The sequence below is a fragment of the Myotis yumanensis genome, unplaced genomic scaffold (genome assembly GCF_028538775.1).
Source record: "Myotis yumanensis isolate MYYU_CA2020_CCGP unplaced genomic scaffold, mMyoYum1.0.hap1 SCAF_11, whole genome shotgun sequence".
Lineage (NCBI taxonomy): Eukaryota > Metazoa > Chordata > Mammalia > Chiroptera > Vespertilionidae > Myotis > Myotis yumanensis.
The window spans coordinates 9,794,642-9,814,181 of NW_027223762.1; the positions used below are offsets into that span (position 1 = coordinate 9,794,642).

The window sequence follows — 19,540 nt, forward strand, 5'->3', positions numbered from 1 at the left end:
CAGTTTCCTCGTCTGTAAAATGAAGCTACTTAGTTTATAATGTGGAGGAAGCGTGCCTAGTTATAATTGGGGCTTCCAGTAAGTGTGATTTCATTCATGTCCTTAAATCCTTATAGACAACAGAAAGTCTAGAGGCTTTGAGCACAGGGTGATATCATGTTTTTTTTATCCTCACCTGAGGATATGTTTTTACTTGTTTTAGACAGAGGAAGGGAGAGAGAGCCAGAGGAAGACACACACATACACTCACCGAATGAGAGAGAGAAACATTGATCAGTTGCCCCGACTGGGGATTGAAGCCACAACCTTTTTGGCGTATGGGGCGATGCTCCAACCAACTGAGCCCCCCAGCTAGGACCCTTTGTGTGTGTGTGTGTGTGTGTGTGAAGGAGGATATAGAATATGAAGGATGGACTGTAGTGGAGAGAGGCAATTCAGGCAGGTTTAGTTGAGAGATTCAGGAACAAACATTTCCCAAAACCAGGCTCTCTGATAGTGCTTTCTTTTGCACTAGCCCACTGTCTCAGACACTGCAAACACTGCCATTGCAATAATGGGCTAAGTCTGTTGTACAGTCAGGATCAGAAGAGACACAGAAAACTGAAATCAAATTCTTAAGGTTCTTCAAACCTTCAATACTTAGCATAAAGAGGACAATCACCTGCCAGACACATTCGTGGTCCTTTTCCTTGAAATACAGTCTTTCTCTTCTGGCTTGCAGAGGGTTCGTGGCGAATCCATTCACACGTGTTTGGACATCACTGGGCATCACCTGCGGTTGTAGTGGGAAGCAGCCATGGACAATACATGAAAGAATAGGTATGACTATATTCCAATAAAACTTTAAATATGTTATTTATTTCAGAGAGAGGAAGGGGGAGGGAGAGAGAGAGAAACATCGATGAGAGCAACATCCATCAGCTGCCTCCTACATACCGCCACTGGGGATCCAGCCAGCAATCTGGGCACGTGCCCTGACCCGGAATCCAACCTGCGACCCCCTGGTGCATGGGGTGGTGCTCAATGAAACTTTATCTATGGACACTGAAATTTCCATTTCATGTAATTTTTACACACCACGGACGCGGGGGCAGGCGGGGCGGGAGGCCACGTGCCAGCTCCTGGCGGCGACAGCTGCCCGTAACCGAGAAGCGCTCCGACTCGGGTCTCAAACCAGAACCAACACCCCCCGCACGCCCCCCAACACCCCCCCCCCCCCCGCCCCCCCCCCCCCGCTCCCTGCGTCCGCCCGTCGGGCTCCCAGGTTTCTCCCCCTCCCGACGGGGCCGCGGCACCGCAGCTGCACAGGGCTCGGGAGCCGGCGCCCCGCGGCGTCCGGGTCTTCCGTGCGCTTCCGCGCCGAGCCGATTGGTCGTTGCCACGGCGACCCGAGACGCCGACGCGAAACGTCCTTTCTCTTCGCGGGCTCACCCTCCAGGCGCCGCGGCCTCCCGGTGGTGGTTGGTCGGGCCGGACCCCGCGCGGAGCAGGGGCGCCGAAGGTCCTGCCGGTCTCGGGAGGGGGCGCCGAAGGTCCTGCTGAGCCGGGCGAGCAGAGGCCGCGCGCACCCGCTGACGCCGGGAGGGCAGGGTCGCAGCCCCGGTGCCGGAGGTTTACCGCGCGAGCCCTAAGGCAGCGTCCCCCAGAGACACGGTCCTGGAGGCGGGGCCCTGGGGACAAGCACGTGTTTGTCTGAAAGCCCCTCGATTCTCCAGGCAGCCCGGCCGCTGTGCGCTCCAGTAGCCAGAAGGTTGCCACTCGGGGCCTTGGGTCAGAGAACTGCGGCGGTAGGACTCCTAGCAGCCAGGCTTCGGTTGCCACACTGTTGCTAAGGGGCTGTGTGGTCGGGGTAGGTGGGAAGCCTGGAGTTCAGGGGGACGCGGGTCCGGGCAGAGGGAACCGCCCTGGTTCTGGGGACGTGATCCGAAGCCACGGCGCAGGCCCTTGCCAGGGACAGTGTGGATGGAGGGCTCATGTTCCGAATCCGCTAGTGCCCGTCGGTGGTCACAAGCCTTGACGATTCATTCAACAGAAGAGGATGAGATGGGGACTTCTCGTTACTAGATAAGCTAACGTTTTAGTTTTTCCAGGGGCTCTGCTATTTGGGAACCACCATGAATAGTGTAGACAGCGAAGATCTGTTCACCGAGAAGCCTCCCAGACTCAAGAGCTCAAAAGAATGGCTGGAACCGCAGCCACTTCCTTTCGTGGAGGTACAGGGTGCGGCGCCTGCAAGTTTATACTTGGGTAGTTGCACTGAGAACTGGCTTGTGTGAAATGTAATATTTTTTCTATGTTTTCTGTTTCACTCTCTCCTGTTCACTACCGTTGTGTTTGCTCTTGGTTTTCCAGCTTCTTCAAGGTGGAATCATGGGTCATGGGTTATATACCTTTTCTAATAGAGCAAAGTTACAGAGTTTCTCTTGAAGCACACAATTTATACATATTGTGTGTTTTTTAAGATTGTTATTTTTTCTAAACAGCTTTATAAAGGTATAAGTGATATACATACAATCCATTGCATGTATTTAAAGTGTACAGTCTGATAAATTTTAACATGTATGCCCACACGAAACCATCACCACAATCAAGGTAACGAACAGTCAATATTCCCGAAGTTTCTTCATTGTGTCCTTGGCAATCCCTCCCTCCCTGCCAGCCATCAAGACAATCTCGGATTTGCTTTCTGTCATTACAGTTAATTTTTTTTTTTTTGCCCTAGAATGAGTTTAGCTGAAAGCAGAAAGATTCAAATACCCTTTAAATAGTACTTTATGATATCGTTTTAGGTATAAAAACTGGATTTACAGAGAATTTTCCAGAGATATGTCTATCATGTAAAATATAAGTCACAATAGTGTTAACACTTTGTTTTTTGAGATTTGACTTTCAAAATTTCATTGTCATTTTAGGCATTTGCCAGAGAAGATATTAATGCAGCTATTAAATCAATATTATATAGAGAAAATTACATAAATAAGGTAAGAATTAACTATAGAATGTTTCAATTAATTTTCTTTCTTGCCCGGCTGGCATGGCTCAGTAGTTGAGCGTCTACCTATGAACCAGGAGGTCATGGTTCAATTCCCGGTCAGGGCACAATGCCTGAGTTGCAGGCTCGATCCCCAGTGTGGAGCGTACAGGGGGAAGCCCATCGATGATTCTTTCTCATCATTGATGTTTCTATCTCTTTCTCTCCCTCCCTTCCTCTCTGAAATCAATAAGAATATTTTTAATTTTTTTTCTCATTTTACATGTAGTTCATCATCATTATACAAGTTTTAAAAAATAAAATTAAAAAACACTCATTAGCCCCTGGGATTAAATTTAAGGGGCCTCTGAGGTTGCTTTAATTGACTTCCTCTTTTCCTATACTTTGTGGGGATTCTTTCACAGGTACCTTCTCACTTGTTCCTTCATCTTAGTGGGGCTTTGATGGAGTCACTATGTATTGGTAAGAGCTTTAAGAGCTGTTGTTGGTACGCAGCAACCAAGAATTACTCATGTAAACCTAGGTAAGAACAAGGCTTGAACTATAGCAGGATGGGTTTAATTATAAGACAAGGTGAGTGTCCATGTGAACGTCCACTAAACACTGGGGTAGGTAACCCATTTTTGTTTTTAAGGGTTTTCTTCAGAGTTGTTTAAAAAGGGATGGTTGTGCTATGACCTGAAGTTTGGAAGGGGTAATCCCTACAAAGTAGGAAGCTCTCAGGGCTCTCCCCCCACCCCCCACACACACTTTAAATGTTATGTTGTTGATCCCAATAATTACATGATTTCATTGGCTCGATAAAAACAAGTTTTGTGAGAATGATTGAGTTTATAGCCTAAACCAGGCATTTCCTTCGCAGGCCATTTGGACTAGGCTGTGCTATACTCCTGTCTCTTTGCTTTATCTCTTTTTCCCCATGGAATATTCTTCTTCCACTTTCTCTGTCATCTCTTCTCTTCCTAGATATCTCTTCATTCTTTAAGGCCCATCTGAAATGCCTCTCACTTTGGGAATATTTAAAAATCTTAAAAATATTTTTTCCATTGTGGTAAAATATACATAGCATAAAATTTGCTATTTTTAAACCATTTTAAGTGTTCAGTAAACTCACATTTACTTGTGCAGCCATCACCACTATCTATTTCCAAAACTCTCGTCACCCTCTCAGAAACTTTGTCCTCATTAAATAATAACTCTCCTTCCTTCCCTCCCCAAACCTCTGCTCACCTCTAATTCACTTTCTGTCTCTATCAGTTTGCCTAGTCTAGATATTTTACGTAAGTGGAATCCTACATTATTGGTCCTTTTATGGCTTATTTCACGTAGCAGATTGTTTTCAAGGTTCCTTTATGTGGTAGCAGGTCTCAGAACTCCCCCCCCCCTTTTTATAGCTGTGTATTATTTCATTGTATGTAGATACCACGCTTTGTTGATACATTCACCTGTTGATGGGCACTTGCTTTGCTTCCATCCTACCTTTTGGCTATTGTGAATAATGCTGCAGTGAACACTGCTATACAAGTATCTGTTTGGGTCCCTGTTTTTAACTACCTATACAGGGTGTCCCCAAAAATGTATACACACGTTAACAGCTGATAGCTTAATTTTGAAAATGAAATGTATTTTAATAAACACTACCTTTACAGTTATTCAAAGCATGTCTAGATAGTTTTTTGGGGAAAAAAATATATATCTTGCTATATTGTACTTCCAAGTTGTTTTGTGGCTTTGTTTTGTAGTGTGTCTCTCCGTGGACAGCTGGCATGTTGTCTAATTTATCCATTATTCCTTTTCCCACTATAGTGTGGGTCACACAGTAGAAGCCAAGTAAATGACTGAATTAATGAGTGACTTTGTGGGCTATTCTTAGGAATAGAAATGAAGTTTAAATTTTAGGACAAGAAAGATTTCAGATAACATGTTTATCTCTTACACCCCTGTTTACTAGGAATTAGAAAAGTATTTACAGCATCATGACTTCTTAAATACAAGAAGAAAAGAGATGTTATACAAAAGATGGGTTGACCATGTGGCAGGTCCTCTCCAGAAGAAAATCATGGAGAAAGTTTGTTCACATAAGAAGATTAAAAAAAGGAGACACCAGGAATTAGATACCTTCTTAAAATACGTAAATAAAAAGGTATTAAGAGATCATTTGACACTTCCCCCCCCAGTTGGTTTAAAAACGATGGTTATCTTTATTTATAATCATTCAAACAGCCTGCCCCTCCCCACTCTATATATGAAGTAATTTATATTTTATGACAACGCACACTACTCTTAAATCCAGGGCATGTGGAACAGATGGAGGAGGAGGGTTAGTTCTGGATTTAAATATGTACATCAGAATCAGTTGTCTTTGTTGTACTCAGGTAATTGTTAATTTTATACACCAATTAAAAAATTTTGAACTCTAGGTTCAGAACATATATATTTGTTTTTTTCTGGAATTCTATTACTTACAAAGCTATAGATATTTATGGTCTCTTGGCATTTTTAAGAGATCTGAGATATTTGACTAGTAGGCATTAAGAAACAAATTCCCAAATCTTTTAGTGCTCCAAAATTCTTTATTAAAATCTTACAAATTTTAAGTAAATTCTGCCTATCACTATAGTGTTTATTACTTGGATACATTAAATTTAACTTAGAATCTGGTCTTCCCTTCCCTTTTGCACTTGTTACTGATGGCCATTCAGAAGCATTAAAATGGGTTTGTGTTTTGACTCTTGAGTCCTGCTATGCTCAGAATGAATTGTGCACCTCTTGTTCTTATGTGTGGCGTATTTCCTTCCCGCAGGGAAGTGCATTCATAGAGCATTATGACCCAAAAGAGTACGACCCTTTCTACAGGCACAAAGAGGACCTGGATTTCCTGAAGGTAGGATAGATTTCTTACTTTAACTTGGGTGTTATGTCTTTGGTATTAGTTTTTTTGATATGCGAGTTGTCGTCTAGTAATTCCCTAAGAATGTGGTAACATCTTAAGAATAGTTTCCCATCTCCCTGTCTGAGAAAGGAGCAAGAAAGCTGAAGTCCAAATTAAAGCAAACTTCTGTAAAATTTGAAAATACCGTATCATGATTGGGTAATCCGTAATGTTTAAAATTTTCATAGACTTTTAAATTTTTACAAAAGTAACACATTTCCATGATAAAATCAATTGTTGAATAATTTAAAAACCACTCAATTCCATTACCCAGAATGAACACATTAACCATTTTTTGTATATCTTTTAAGACTTCTTTCTACATGTAGGTATAAACACACATTTTTATTTTACAAGAATAGGATTATACCATACATTAAGTTATATACCCTATGTTTTTCCTTAATAGTTTATGATTTGCTTCTTTGTCAACATGTGTAAATATATAACTTTAATAATTGCTAATTGCCTGGTATTCTATTACTAGTAGCAGCTATCTTGCACTGAGGGATTTCCTAAATGTTAGGACTTTTTTTCTTTCATTTTATTTTATCTTCACTGTTACCATGTCAGGTAATTTACAGATGACACAAGTGAGAGACAGATAGGTTAGGTTACTGGTCCAGGGTCACACAGCTGCAAATAGCATAGATGTATTTCTAACCATATCTGGTACCTTGCTAAGCCATCATTTTTTTTTTTTTTACATATTTCATTTTAAATATCTAGATTGTTTTCGACCTATTGCTGTTATATATGACATTGTGATGAACATCCCTATTTCTTAATTTTTTTCAGTAGGTTGCTAGAAGCAGAATTGCTGAGTTAAAGGTTAAGCCTGATTTTGATTCATATTATCAAATTGTTCTTCAGAATGTATAAATTTGCAGCCTCACCAGAGAATCCATTTTTGCGTACTTTTGCTAATAATGGATATTGTTAAACAAAATTTAAAAACCTACCTTAAGTCATAGACATTTTAAACTGCTGGCATTTGCATGCAAGGCAGGTCATTTTTTTTCTCCTCTCAAGTTGGAGTATGTGTCTGTGTGTATATAATTTCCCCATTATTATAGGGGAAAGTTAAACTGAGAGTTTAGAATAAGAACCTTAGATATACTAACTAGTAACACAGTTAGTATGGGGGAGTATTGAGATTTGAAACCAGATCTTTTTGATACCAAATCTCCATTCTGTTCTTTTACCATTAGAGACCCGGTGCACGAAACTTGTGCACGGGTAGGGTCCCTAGGCCTGGCCAGCGATCAGGGCCGATTGGGGCCTCTGGCTGCCAGCTGGGCCCTTCCTTCCCTCATTCTGCGCCGCCCCCTGGTGGTCAGTGCACATCATAGCGAGCGATTGAACTCCCAGTCTCTCGGTCCAACTCCTGAGGGGACACTTTGCACATTAGCCTTTTATATATATAGATGCTGCCTTTCTAAATGCAGCTGGCAGGTGACCTCTTAAGGTAAGCTGAGCACTTTGAGGTTAAAGTGAGAGCCTGAAACCTCTTTTGGGGTCTGTTAGGCCATATATTTTCATAAGAGAGCCAGATGTTTTTGCCTTTTTCATTGTGTTGACATTTGCTCTGATGGTACAAGAACAGTGGTGCATAAAACTGCTGGTGCCTTCCTTAGAATAGCTTAAGTCAGTGTTATCAAATTATACGGGAAGTCATTATATTCTTCATTGCCATGCACCCACAGTAAAAAAAAAAATCAGTTTCCCTTAAGAATATCTTTGGCCCTGACCGGTTTGGCTCAGTGGATAGAGTGTCGGCCTGCGGACTGAAGGGTCCCAGGTTCGATTCCGGTCAAGGGCATATACCTTGGTTGCGGGCACATCCCCAGGAGGGTGTGTGCAAGAGGCAGCTGATCGATATTTCTCTCTCATTGATGTTTCTAATTCTCTATTCCTCTCCCTTCCTCTCTGTAAAAAATCAATAATATATATATATATGTGTGTATATATATATATATATATATATGAATATCTTTGATCAAACAGTAAAAATTATTAATTTTATCAAATCTTGATCCTTGAGTACATCTTTTGAATAGCATGCAATGGAATGGGAAGTATGCAAAGAGCACTACTGCTACAAACTGAACTGCAGTAGGACTGTTCGAATTGTGAGCTGGACTGGTTGATCTTTTTCATGGAACAAAGTTTTTAGTTGAAAGAACGACTTACAAAACTATGGTTATTAAATCTCTGGTATTTGGCAGACATTTTCTGGAAAATTAGCAAAGTGAGTCTGTCACTTCAAAAACAACAGACAGTATTTGTTGCCAGTGATACAATGTGAGCTTTTAATGTGAATTTTGGAACAATCATATTGAATATGACAGTGTTCCAATACTCAAAGGCTTTACTGATGAGTTTGGTAATAATATTAGTAAATGTGGTTACTGTATAATGAAATGTATTAACATTTGGAAGATCTCACATAACTCACAGATCTGATTATTATCAAACCATCAATTCATGACATGGATAAATGATCCATTCAAAGTTCAAGACAGACCAATGGACTTTAATGTAGCAGAGTTTGAATCATTCATTGATATGGTTTCAGATCTACATTATAACTAATCTCTAAGAAACTACCACTTGTTGAGTTTGGGTATATTATCTAGAGTAGCCACAATGACCTAGAGAGGCTATTAAAATGAACTAACCAGGTTGGAAGGCCTCACTAAGAGATGTATCGGAATGCCCCCTTCTCTTTGTAATGTGTTAAACGTACATAATGGTTAGATTGCCATTGTTTGTAGATACTGTATTCTTTTATTATTATTTCATTTTTTATTTGTATTGGTTTCAGAGAGGGAGAAGGGAGAAAGAGATAGAAACATCAATGATAGCCCTGACCGGTTTGCCTCAGTGGATGGAGCGTCGGCCTGCGGACTGAAGGGTCCCAGGTTCGATTCCGGTCAAAGGCATGTACCTCGGTTGCGGGCACATCCCCAGTGGGGGGTGTGCAGGAGGCAGCTGATCAATGTTTCTCTCTCATCGATGTTTCTGACTCTCTCTCTCTCTCCCTTCCTCTCTGTAAAAAATCAATAAAATATATTCTTAAAAAAAAACAAAACATCAATGATAAGAGAAAAATCATTGATCAGCTGCCTCCTGCACGCCCCCTACTGGGGATTGAGCAGGCAACCGGGCATGTGCCCTTGACCGGAATCGAACCGGGGATCCTTCATTCCTCAGGCTGACACTATCCACTGAGCCAAACCAGCTAGGGCTGTAGATATTGTATTCTTGATTCTTCTGGCATAAGAGTCATAAATGGATGTTTAGGATAGACTGAAAAAGACCTGAAACCCAGTCCTCAAAGAAATGTGTTTTTTTTTTAGGTTATCATCCCACCATTTCGTGACCCTTTGAAAAAGGCACAATATGACAAAGATGATGAAAAAAGAACTCTTCTTCAGTGTGAGACTGGTACGTAGTTTCCAACTGTTACGTGATTTCATAAGTCAAGAGCAATGACAGTTGCATTTAACTGTGCTAATTTATACTGCTAAACTTCTTGCAGGCAAAATACATACAATGAAAGAATTTAAAGAGATTGAGAAGGCCAAACTGTATTGCAGATTTCCACAACTTTCTAATTCAAGGTGCTTTGTGACTCCAAATGATTGGCTTAAACTGTCTGCAAGCTACATAGAAAGTGACTTTTGTAAAAGGAGCAGGTAATGGCTAATATTGTAGAAATTATGGAACCCGTTGTGATTAGACAACTTTTTCTTGAGATAGTGATATAAATTTTGTCATTGTTATTATTTTTAAGTTTTTGGTTTTTAATGAGAAATCTACTGTAATTCTTATCTTGGTTTCTCTGCATGTGATGTTTCTTTTGTCTTGGGTACTTTCAAAATTTTCTCTTTGTCTTTGATTTTCATTAGCTAAACTATGATGTGTCTAGGTGTTTTGTCCCCTTTTCTTTCTGTTTATCTTATGTAGGGCTCTCTGAGCTTCTTATCTCAGTGGTTTGATGTCTTTCATTATTTTGGGGGAAATTCTAGGCCATTATCACTTCAAATATTTCTTATATCCTATTCTTTTTTTTTCTTCTGATATTCCAATTATACGTATATTAGAGCATTTGATATTGTCCCACAGCTACATAGCTCTTATATACTGTTCTCTTTTTTTCTACTTGTATTTTAATTAGACAATTTCTACTGACCTATCTTTTTTTTCTTTTCTTTTTTTTTTTAAATATGGAACGCTTCACGAATTTGCGTGTCATCCTTGCGCAAGGGCCATGCTAATCTTCTCTGTATCGCTCCAATTTTAGTATATGTGCTGCCAAAGCGAGCACTCTACTGACCTATCTTTAAGTTCACTGAGTCTTTCTTCAGCTGTGCCCCATATACTGAAAAGCCTATCAGAGGAATTATTCCCCACTGATGTAATGATTTTTATTTCTGTATTTCCATTTTATTTTTTATTTTTTTATAAAAATATATATTATTGATTTCAGAGAGGAAGGGAGAGAGATAGAGAGATAGAAACATCAATGATGAGAGAGAATCATTGATTGGTTGCCTCCTGCAGGCTCCCTACTGAAGGGGGAGAGGGGATGGAGCCCGCAACCTGGGCATGTGCCCTGACCAGGAATCAACTGAGACCTCCTGGTTCATAGGTCAACGCTCAACCACTGAGCTACACTGGCTGGGCCATGTGATTTTTTAATATAGTTTTAATTTATCCTAAAATCCTCCATCTGTTCATACATGTTATTCACCTTTCCATTATATTAACACATTATTCATAGTTATTTTAAAATCTCTGATAGTGTCAACATTAGGGTCATTTCTGAATCTGGTTCTGCTGATTGCTTTATCTCTCTCTTTTTTAAAAATATATTTTTATTGATTTCAGAGAGGAAAGCAGAGGTAGAGAGATATAGAAACATCAATGATGAGAATCATTGACTGGCTGCCTCCTGCGTGCCCCCGACTGGGGATTGAGCCCACAACCCGGGCATGTGCCCTTGACCGGAATCGAACCCGGGACCTTTCAGTCCCCAGGCCGACACTCTATGCACCGTGCCAAACCAGCCAGGACGTGATTGCTTTATCTCTTGACAGTGGGTTATTTTATCTTGCCTTTTTTTTTTTTTTTGCATTTCTGGTCATTTTTGTTTGACTGTCAAAAAGACCTGAAACCCACTCCTCAAAGAAAATTTTTTTTTTTTGTAGGTTATTTTGTCTTGCTTTTTTGGCATGTCTTGTGATTTTTTTGATTGAATACCCTTTTTGGACATGTTAACATAGGACACACTTTTGTCATTAATTATGTTTTATGCGCTAATCTAGATCTTTCCTATACCCATTTCTTTTTTTTTTACTCAAAACATGTCAAAATCCACATTTTCTGGGGAAAACTCATTCTGATTAAGTCAGACCAGACGGATACTTTCCATGAGTTTTGGTGTGTGACCATTTGCGTGCTGAGTGTACTGAGTACGTTAGTTAGAAGAATGGCCAGGACTCTTGGTTTCACGCCACTGGAGCCATACTAGAAAATGATCCCTTTTTTTGAGGCTATATACTACTCACAGAGCCACTGGGAGGCCTTAAGAAATAGGGCTTGGTTTTGGGAACAACACCCAAAGCCACCGTGCAGAACTGGCAGGCAGAGGGGTGTGTTGTCTGTGTCATGATCAGGAAGCGGCAGGACCAGGCCGGTGCTGCTGCAGCTGTTGGCCTCAGAACCACACCAGCTCTGCTACAATCTGTGCCAGCAAAATGGGTGCCCCTCAGAGGGCCAGTATCAACATTCCAATCCACTTCTGAGTGGTGGCTACACTGCGGGCTTCTAGGACACCTGTCTGCCGCCTGGTGGCAAGGTAGCCTGGGCAGTGGAGTGTTTAGGTCTCTCTTGGAAACACATTTTATATTTATAAATGACACAATCTATTAAGACTTTTTAAAAAAATATATTTTATTGATTTTTCAGAGAGGAAGGGAGAGGGATAGAGAGTTAGAAACATCGATGAGAGAGAAACATCCATCAGCTGCCTCCTGCACACCTCCCACTGGGGATGTGCCCGAAACCAAGGCACATGTACTTAGCCGGAATCGAACCTGGGACCCTTCAGTCCACAGGCTGACGCTCTATCCACTGAGCCAAACCGGCCAGGGCATAAACGACACAATTTCTATGGCCTCTTTTTACATCCTATATAATAAAAGGCTAATACGCAAATCGACCAAACAGCAGAACAACCAGTTGCTATGATGCACATTGACCACTAGGGGGCAGACGCTCAATGCAGGAGCTGCCCCCTGGTGGTCAGTGCACTCCACCAGGGGGAGCGCCGCTCAGCCAGAAGCCGGGCTCACAGCTGGCGAGCACAGCAGTGGTGGCGGGAGCCTCTCCCACCTCTGGCAGCGCTAAGGAGCAGCAAGTAGGTGGGCAGTAAGGAGTGAGGGGTCCCGGACTGCGAGAGGGCACAGGCCAGGCTGAGGGACTCCCCTCCCCCCCAGTGCATGAATTTCATGCACCGGGCCTCTAGTTAGAGTATAAACTCCCAGTGGATAGGGAGTACTGCAAACTTTGCCTTGCCAAGTAGGTTCTCAGTAAAGAGTAAACCAGCCCCCATCCTGGTTTCAGCAGCTCTCACATGCCCGAGACGTCACACAAGTTTGAAGTGATGGTATTTTAGACCAGCGGTCGCCAACCTTTCGGACCTCACGGACCACCAGTGGTCCACGGACCACCGGTTGGTGACCGCTGTTTTAGACAATGTACACAGCGTCAAAGGTTAACAGTAATTTCTGAAAGTGTATAACCGGTATTGTTTTTGCAAACATCCTCACACATGTTGTCTTGTTAAAGGTTAAAGGTGAAGAGTAATTTCAACGCTAGTAGTTTTGATTTGAAACACGTGACCAAAGCGCCTCATCTTCCGGGACCCCAGGAAGGAGAAAAAGCAGTTCTTTGCAAGTAAGCCCGTTCTTCCATAGCTCGGCCCTTCCTTTACTTAAGATGCTTGGCTGTGTTTCCCCCCTTTGCCATCCTTTCGCGCTGCTGGAGCCAGTGCCCAGGTGCCAGGCTCCTGTGGCACAACCCCAGGCACCTCCCACCCCAGTGCCTGGGTGCGGTGGCAGCTTTCTGCAGCTTGTCCTGGTTTTAAGGAACAGATAGCTAACACATTCAGAAATGACAAGTACAGACAGAAAAAAAATGGTTAACGATTTGTGTAAGTTAAAAGTGACTTGAATTGTATCGGAACAGTAAAGTGTAACTTTGGACTAGTTTTGAGGGGTAGTAGCTGTTACTGTTGGGTACCCAGAGTGAGGAGGTGTTATCAGCAGAGAAGTGGTATGTACTGCTGTGCGCGTAACCTGGGGAGTCAGCTCCAGAAACTGGTTATGGAGTTAAAAGAGAGAGATTTCTCTACGTGGTTACAGAACCTGTTAACTATCTGATTAAGTTATGGGATCCCCAGACATTGCTGGAGGGAATGTAAAACAATGCAGTCACTTTGGAAAACAGTTTGGCAATTTCTCAAAAGGTGAAACATGAAATTATCATGCGACCCAGCAGTTCACCTCCTAGGTTTCTACCCAGGAGAAATGGAAACATTATTCACATAAAGATTTGTCCTGAGTGCGTGTTCTCGCCACGATATCTCCAAACTGCAAACAGCCCAAGTGTTGCTCGTTCACTGGCGAATGGACAAAATGTGGTGCATTTATACAGGGCACGTTACTTGGCAATTAAAAGGAAAAGGAGTTCTAATACAGCATGGATGAACTTCAAAACCATTATACTCAGTGAAGGGAGGCAATCACAAAAGACTACCTATTGTTTCAGTCTCTTTATATGACATATGTTGGACGAGGTAAATCTATAGAAACAGGAAATAGATTATTGGTTTCCCAGGGCTGGGGCTGGGAATGGAGAGTGATTGTAAAGGACTGATGGAAATGTTCTAAAATAGCTCTGCAAATACACTAAACACCATTGGTGTGTACAATTCAAAGGGGGTATAAATTATACGCCAGTAAAGCTGTTCATGAAAAAAGAGACCCTAGCAAGGCAGGAGGGAAGTGAGTTCATATGCAGCTGTTTAGGAGGCTGGCCTACGAGTTTCTATTCCTGAAAAGCCTGGAGGGAAGCTGTAGCAGGTTCCCTTTCCCTTTCCCGAGGAGGCTCAGAGCTCGATGAATAAATGAGTGTGGCAGGAGCCGAGGGCTCTCAGAGATGCTTGATGCTGGCATGTCCAGCAGAGAGGCCAAAATTGCCTCGGGAGGGACTTAGTGATTTAAAGTAGAAGCAGGTGACTGTTGGGGTGGGGCAGCCACGAAGTTTGCTGCCTGTGGATGGGAACTGACATTGAGGGGTAATAGGAAGTATTGAACTATGCCCCACTCATGCGTAGCAGCAGCCTTCAGAGACGGAATGACCCAGAATCACTCTTGTATATTAGGGTCCAAAAGAGTAAGTTCCTCCCCTATCCCTAACCGCCATGGTCTTATACAGACCTATTTGGGCCAGGTTTTAGGATAATGAACATCTTCATCCTATTTCATTTCTATATTTATACTAATAAAAGGGTAATATGCTAATTAGACCGGACATCTTCTGGACGTCCTTCTGGACAAAGCCATGGTGGCAGGGGCCGAGGCAGAGGTGGTTAAGGGGGATCAGGCCAGCAGGCAGAGGCAGTTAGGGGGCAATCAGGCCGGCAGGCAGAGGTGGTTTGGGGCGATTAGGTAGGTGAGCAGTTAGGAGCCAGTGGTCCCAGATTGAGACCTAATCAGGCCTAAACCAGCAGTCAGATATCCCCCAAGGGGTCCTGGATTGGAGAGAGTGCAGGCCAAGCTGAGGGACTCCCACTCCCTCCCCCCCTCCATGCACAAATTTTGTGCACAGGGCCTCTAGTATGCTGTAAGAGGAGGGAGTCTGTCCTCAAACACCTCTTCTATCAGAGTGAGCCCCAGACATGAGGAAAAAATGGCATTGTTGAAGCGTGCAGGGCTTATACTTTAGCCTAGAGGTGTAGGTCTATGAACTCCCCCTGGAAGAGGAGGTTTAGATTCTCTCCCACAAATAAGGGAGGCATCTCAGACTTGGATCTGGGTGGAGAAGGTATGTTTGTCCTCAGAAGAGTTAAACCTGCCCAGGGGAGGCCCAGGGGAGGCCCAGGGGAGACCCTTTGAGAGGTTACTTCCCCTGAAGGACCCTGACTCAGCAAGTGAAACAGCAGAGAGATTTCAGGTGCAAATAAGACTGGAGCAAGGCGATGCTACTTATTTGGATTTCTTTTTCCTACAAGTATGCAAATTCATATAGAACGCATCTGCCAACTGAAATAAAAAATTAAATGCTACACTTGAGCTGATCGTGGAGGGGACCCTTTCCTTTCTGGCTCCTCCCTACAGAACCGAAGGGTTATGCTATCTGGAAAAAGGACCGCTACATTCTCAGCAGGGAAAGCGTCCAGATCACGAGGAGGCCAAGGCTGAAAGGCCCTTCTTGAGCCTCAGCCTGAAGGCAGAGCGGAGGGAAGACCAGCACGCGGTGAGAGCTGGGGAAGTCCCGGGGGCCATGACACCAGGCAGCAGCTGGGCGATTCTCCCTGCGGCAGGATTTCAGGGAGAGAGGAGGCAGCGGACTCCCCCGAACCCCCAGACAATGGAAGGCCAGGGAGAGAACAGGAGAGGCCGAGGCAGGCGTCCCTGATCCAGAGGGAATGGAGTTGCGCTGGGAGCTACACCTGGGGGTGCCCTCCGGTGGGTGGACTGGAGGGTTTTCCCAGCTCCCTCCTCTCTCCCCACCACCTCTACCATCTCTGCCATCTCCCACTTGTCACACCCAGGCGAGGCCCGGCGTTTTGTTCCTCATAATTCAGCCAGGATAGAAAGTTTTCAGAAGGACCATATACTAAATTAAAGTAGTAAACTTTACCGAGTAAAGTAAAAGCCCTAAAGTGTAAAATGTGTAGAACTATAGGTGTTTATAGAGAGCAGATTTCTCATCGTAAGGCACTCGTTAAACTTGGTGTAGGACCATGGGGGGGCGGGCGGGGATCCACAAATAATATCACACACAATAGGACTGGCTGTGGCCCCAAATCTCTGCCTGGTTTTGAACCCAGGTAGAGTGAGGGGAGGCTCAGGACATCTCGGGGCCGTCTCTGATCCCCGCTTTCACTCACTGGCCGTGTCTGGGAGGTAACGGCTGTGGCAGTGGGTTGGCCTCTCAGGAGGTTCAGGTGGGAGCCCTGCCTGCTGGGTCGGGGGGACTGCCCTTCAGGGGGATCAGCTCAGCTTAGCCCAGGAGCTTTCTGCTCTGTAAGCCCCTCACCCCTCTTCCACACCTAACTCCTCTGTGAACCTTCACAAGGTTTCGGCAGCCAAGGAGCACACACCCTGACCCTGGACTGGCCAAGAGGACACAGAGGAAGGTTGCTCTTGGAGGAAGCCACCTGCCAGCAGGCATCAGGGTGAGGACCATGGGAGGCGCTCAGGGCTGTCCTGGGTCTGAGAAAAGCATCTGCAATAAACCTCACTTGACGTTTGAGCTCAGTGTCTGTGTGAGAACTGAGAAACCACCTCCATGTATGGACCGTTATTGGAAATGTGTTTCCCCAGAGGCTAAGAAGCATTGCTGAAAGGTCCAATAGGAATCAGCAGCTCCCTTCCCGAGGGCCATCTCGGGACTCGGTCTCCCCCGAGTGAAGGGCGCTGCCTTTGGTCAGGCCCCCTTAGGACCCCCCTGCCCCCCCACGCTCTCCCCAGGCGTCCCCCGCAGTCCTTGGGAAATGTGAACATCCACTGAGATTCCCCGGTGCGGGTTCTGCTCTGCGCGGCCCCTGGCTCCTGTGGAGTTTGACTCCAGGCCCAGGAAGACACGGAGGACCTGGAGGCTGAGGGCGGGGCTCTGCGTTCCTTAGGCAGAGGCGACACTAAAAGCCCCTCCTCCCCTCCAGTCTAGCATCAGAGACACTGAGCCCCGGAAACAGTGGGTCGCAGGGCAGGTCAGTGGCGAGTCCAGCTGAGGCCCGCGCCTCCTGAGCGCTCTCCCACCGTGGGTCCTTGGTTTCTCCCACTGTCACCAGAAGGAAACTTGGTTCCATTATAAGCAGCTGTTCACATAGGACAGTGATGGTGAACCTATGACATGCGAACTCATTTTTTTGGTTGATTTTTCTTTGTTAAATGGCTTTTAAATATATAAAATAAATATCAAAAATATAAATCTTTGTTTTACTATGGTTGCAAATATCAAAAAATTTCTATATGTGACACGGCACCAGATTTAAGTTAGGGTTTTTCAAAATGTTGACACGCCGAGCTCAAAAGGTTCGCCATCACTGACGTAGGAAGTCAATTGGTCAAGCTCCGAGAGAAGTGACATTCATAAACGTATAGTTTTATTCTCTTTCTGTACATATTGGCAATGATAAAGCTTAAAGATGCATGTCCTATGAAATATGCAAAAACAAGGAATTTACATAAATAATTTATACTTCAGAAAATTAAAGTTGAAAAATATTTTCCACATCATTAGCGTTCACAGTATTTAAAGTAAATCAAGCTTTCCCCCTTAGATTTCCAACTACATTGTCTCAGCAGAGAAGGATAAATCTGACCAGGAGCTCAAGGATCAAGCCTGGTTCTGTTCAGTGCACGAGTGGACGCTATGTCAGCATCAGGCTGGCCCCGCGCTGCGGCCGCAGCCTTCCTCCCAGTCCTCGGCCTCCTGAGTGGCTGTGACCAGCAGAGGTCACAGGGCGTGGAATGGTTACAGCGTCACCAAAACCGCCCACAGTGGACACATTCAACCAAGTGGTAACGTCTGGTGGTCCGATGCCTCAGCTCCACATAATACTTGTTATAGCCCTGAAAATGGAAACCGTGGCATCCAAACACAGCCCAACATGTTAGCACTCATACAAGGCACCGTGCCGCGGGGTTCGGTTTACTCATAGGAAAGGTGTTTGCATAGATGGCTAGCGATTTAGTGTGCGATAAACTATAGAGGCCCCAGCGCACGTGCGGCCTTGCGATGGATGAAGCTGAGTGACCTCCGTCCTCCACGGGGCAGCACCACCGTCTTCCCAGCCCCAGCCCTGGGCAGACGCCCTCCCGAGGCCCCTACAGGAGAGTTTTTTGCTCAAAAAGCTGCAGGTCAAAGCGGACCCAGACCTCCCCGGTGGGGACCTCGTGCAGCAGGAGTCGCCGGGTGGTAGGGCCTTTGCTTTCCTGTTCTGTTCGAATTTTCGCCACTGGGATTTCAGTCCGACCCAGGAAATCTGGTGAATAAACGCGAGAGTCAGAAGCCTTCTTGATAAAGCTGGTGAAGAAACTACCCCAGGAGTTGTGTCTGAAACAGGATTCATACAACTTTCAAATCCAAAACAAGCCACTCCCTCTGGTCCTGGGCTGTGTGGACTGAGTGGAGGCACGGTGAGGACGGGCGCGGGGAGGAAAGCCGCCTGCTTGGAGCCCTTGTCTGGTCGGGAACCTCTCACCCTCCAGCAGGTGCGCGTGGCACAGTTTCTGTGACCCACGTGGGGAGTGACGGGGTCAATACTGAACACCCTGAGGCTGCCCTTCCCCAGGAGGCGCCCGCACAGCTGCCAGGCGAGGGAGCCGTGCGGCCGGAGGGTCTGTGGGAGGCAATGCCGGGCGCCCGGCTCCGGCCCGAGGGCCCGAGGTCCGGACGAGTCATACTTTACCGTCTGGAGAGAACTGGTCCCTGTCGAACATGGTGAGACACAGCACGTCTTGGTGCAGGTCCTTAATGAAGAACTGGCAGTTGAAGTTCCACTTGGGGTTCAGTGTGTCCTGGAGGGTCCTGGTGGTGTAGCTCTGGGAGCCCATGCTGATTTCACAGTACGGGTTGCTCTTTCCTGAACCACAACAAACAAGGACACAGGTGGCACGTGTCGGGTGGCACAGACCGGGCAGCAGGGGGCGCTGCCGGAGGGCCCGTGTCTGCCTGTGGTCTCCCTGTCCCCCGAGCCGACAGGGCCATGGCCCGGGAGTGACCGTGTGGGCTCCGGTGCCCCAGCTGCTCCCCACGAGCCCAGGCAAGTGTCAGTGCAACTTGCTTCGTGCTTTCTCCGCCCAGAAGCACTGAGGGGAGGCACTGCGCTTAGTGGGAAACAGTGGTAATGATATTGGCCCAAACCATGTTAGTGGCATTGGACACATGACTTTAAAAGCATCCATCATCCGATGCTCAGAAGGGGCCTCAGCAGAGAGCGGGGCCGTCACCACATCTGTTGAATGAAAGAAGCATTTACCATTTGGTTTGCAGGCTTTTAATTCTGTAGCTTCAATGACATGCACCATCAGACGCCCGATGCCTGAAGTCTTTTGAGAGCGAGCTACAAAACAGGAAGACGAGTCACGTTAACTTCTTCTCTGAGAAAACAGCAAGTGCAGTGGTGACGCTGAGCTGTTCCTTCTCAGAGTCGGTCTTTCGGACCCACCTTCACACTGCCCAGCCTCACCTGCCACTGCCCCCGGCCCAGCAGACCAGCGTCTGGCTGCTCCGTGCCTTTGCCCCGGCCGTGCGGCCTGTCATCTTGGCCCATTGGCACCCGACTCATCCTTCAAGATGCAGGTCCAATCTCA

The 19,540-nt window shown here is 45.3% G+C and overlaps 2 protein-coding genes and 1 non-coding gene across 8 annotated transcripts in view; 1 reads left to right on the top strand and 2 right to left on the bottom strand.

Moving 5' to 3' along the window:
• The first annotated feature begins 1,459 nt into the window (after nucleotides 1–1,459).
• Nucleotides 1,460–17,399, top strand: LOC139019730 (protein FAM228B-like). 2 transcript variants are annotated; one of them, XM_070428789.1, is made up of 10 exons: nucleotides 1,460–1,787; nucleotides 2,091–2,213; nucleotides 2,913–2,981; nucleotides 4,944–5,135; nucleotides 5,796–5,876; nucleotides 9,287–9,374; nucleotides 9,469–9,625; nucleotides 12,783–12,890; nucleotides 15,335–15,473; nucleotides 16,299–16,412. In XM_070428789.1, the coding sequence occupies exons 2-10, from the start codon at nucleotides 2,115–2,117 to the stop codon at nucleotides 16,326–16,328; spliced, it is 963 nt and encodes a 320-aa protein (XP_070284890.1). In that variant the 5' UTR covers nucleotides 1,460–1,787; nucleotides 2,091–2,114; the 3' UTR covers nucleotides 16,329–16,412. The 2 variants fall into 2 exon arrangements, with proteins under 2 accessions (XP_070284890.1, XP_070284889.1); XM_070428788.1 differs by lacking the exon at nucleotides 15,335–15,473 and having other exon boundaries at nucleotides 16,299–17,399.
• On the bottom strand, nucleotides 10,151–10,257 carry LOC139020294 (U6 spliceosomal RNA). The gene has a single exon (XR_011473286.1). It is a non-coding gene; the product is annotated as a U6 spliceosomal RNA (small nuclear RNA).
• The window catches only part of ITSN2 (intersectin 2), a 99,576-nt gene continuing 97,274 nt past the window's right edge, over nucleotides 17,239–19,540 (bottom strand). For 3 of the 5 annotated variants that reach the window (XM_070428772.1, XM_070428773.1, XM_070428774.1), the window contains exons 38-40: nucleotides 19,207–19,290; nucleotides 18,637–18,810; nucleotides 17,239–18,210 (exon numbers count right to left, since the gene is read on the bottom strand). In XM_070428772.1, the coding sequence (XP_070284873.1) occupies nucleotides 18,053–18,210; nucleotides 18,637–18,810; nucleotides 19,207–19,290 (416 nt within the window). In that variant the 3' untranslated portion in view covers nucleotides 17,239–18,052. Of the gene's footprint in view, nucleotides 18,211–18,636; nucleotides 18,811–19,206; nucleotides 19,291–19,540 lie in introns of those variants that run through there. The other 2 variants (XM_070428775.1, XM_070428776.1) reach the window with 2 other exon arrangements.

Excerpts from the sequence above, each read along its gene's own strand:
- LOC139019730 (XM_070428788.1), top strand. The coding sequence starts at position 2,115 with ATGAATAGTGTAGACAGCGAAGATCTGTTCACCGAGAAGCCTCCCAGA. Across the intron at positions 9,375-9,468 it reads TCTTCTTCAGTGTGAGACTG|GCAAAATACATACAATGAAA; the intron begins GTACGTAGTTTC and ends AACTTCTTGCAG. Across the intron at positions 9,626-12,782 it reads GACTTTTGTAAAAGGAGCAG|GTTAAAGGTGAAGAGTAATT; the intron begins GTAATGGCTAAT and ends GTCTTGTTAAAG.